Raw genomic sequence first — 2,014 nt, 5'->3', positions numbered from 1 at the left:
CCTTGGCACTCACCACCAAAGTCACCAACCACAAGATCATCAATTACATAACGACGCTGATTGTAAAGTGATTTCATAAATACATCCCCGCTAGTTAGCCATTCGCGACAGCTCACTGCTTGTTTCAATACCTCTCCAGCAATCCATCCACTCACCATCAGCTCAGCATCAGTGTCTCGCTCGGTGAAGTTGTCTTTGTCAAAATTTAGGGTAACATTCCATTTGTCATGCGAAAAATTATTTTTGTTGTCCTTCAGGAACTTAGCCATTTCTGTGTTAAAACGTTTAATTGCATCATAGCCATCATCCTTCGCAAGTGGATTAGTCCCTGTTATTATTGTCTTATCGGCTGGAAATTTGCTCCTATTCAATTCTTCTGACCACTTGTTGTCGATCACATATTGGAGTGTAGAGGGTATGAGCAAATATCCACCTTTTGTCCTTTCATCTTCTAATGATTTCATTAGGAATCTCTTCGTATCAGGGATTGGAGAGCCAAATACAATCACACCCTGGGGTCGAGTATCGGCAAACCTATCCCATTCCGCAGTGAAGGTACTAACATCCGATTCCTCACGAAGTTGACTCTTCAATGAAAAAACACCACACAGTTTGCGATCCATCCTTGTTGTCAATTCCACAGCAAGTTCATATTCATCATCACCATAAGAAACATTTTTCAAGTACATGAAACCCAGTCGATGTAACCGTAACTGAGTGATAGCATAACGGAGAAGAGCAAGCATCTCAGCAGCGGGTGATGCTGTCAGGAAATACAGATTAGGATTCCAACTGCGTACCTTACTGGATCCTGTGAAGGGTGAGAAACCAATCACCTTTTTTTCTTTGAAATATTCGGTTAAGTTGAGAGTGTTTTTGTCACCCACAGGTCCCAGCACAACAGATATTTCGTTTAAGTTGACAAATGACGGTTCCTTATTAAGATGTTCAACGTAATCTGAATCATTCTTAGGTGGAACATATATGACTGTCACTTTACCACCTGAAGGCGACTTTCCGTTGGTAAGAGATGCGTTGAAGCCTGCAGTAATAGGATCAAATACCTTTGCTGAAATCTTGCCACTGTATAACATGTTGTATACCTTTACCTGTATTTCACCACTTGCAAGTGATGATGCAGTCAGCACCTGTAGTAACAAAGAAAACACTACGTAAGTGACTACGCCATCCCTAACATACAATTCACGCATGAAGATAACCATAATACTGGTAACTCAACGTAATTCAACTTTCAAACTACAGGACAAAAACGGCATAATAACAAAGTATTGGTGCAGGATTAATAGACTGCATATGTACAGATATGTTGGATTGTGGCACAATAAGACTCCATATGATAATTGTATATGAATGCAGGAAAGGGAACTACTGTAGTGGATAACATTATACAAACCACAACGGTGTGAAAGTAATTCAACACACATTCCCACACACACACACCATTCATGTATCCCATATAAAAACATAAAACATCACTAGGCATAAGAGTAAATGCGTAAATAGAGCATTATAATATCATGGACTGGATGCCAGTAACAAAAACAAAGCACACTAGCAGTCACAGTTAACATTCAACTGACAACAGCATGGCAGACATTGTTCAGTTTCATATTCCTTGGTTGTCTAAAGGTAAAAGAGAGAGAATGGGTATGAGGGAATATGAGGAAAGTTACAAGAAGCATACGGAAACATGCAGGAAGCTATGCACAGGTATTAGATGTTGCAAATAGTTGTCGGCAGCAGTTTCATTTGAGAGATACCTCCCACAAACATAAATATCCACAGGGGAGATGTAAAAAGGGATTGAAGCAAACACGTTGAATCAGCACCAGATGATAGTTTTACTTTGTGGCAACCTCCACTTCACACGCTTCACCTTCTTAACGTACACATCTTAGGTGTATGAACGCAACTGGTAACAACACATTAGAAGTGAAAAAACTTCACAGAACCACCGTACAGACAATAATGCTGATGAGAATATGGATTTCGG

General features: G+C 40.0%; 1 pseudogene across 1 annotated transcript; it reads right to left on the bottom strand.

The window, feature by feature from the left end:
* Window positions 1-266: 266 nt before the first annotated feature.
* Window positions 267-1,223, bottom strand: TEOVI_000077300:pseudogene (annotated as a pseudogene). Its single transcript has one exon. A coding segment is annotated over exon 1 (957 nt).
* Between the last annotated feature and the right edge of the window lie 791 nt (window positions 1,224-2,014).

The sequence above is a fragment of the Trypanosoma equiperdum genome (genome assembly GCF_001457755.1).
Source record: "Trypanosoma equiperdum strain OVI genome assembly, contig: ctg_235, whole genome shotgun sequence".
NCBI lineage: Eukaryota > Euglenozoa > Kinetoplastea > Trypanosomatida > Trypanosomatidae > Trypanosoma > Trypanosoma equiperdum.
The sequence above is the reverse complement of the archived record's forward strand: the minus strand, read 5'-3'. Positions and strand labels throughout refer to the sequence as shown.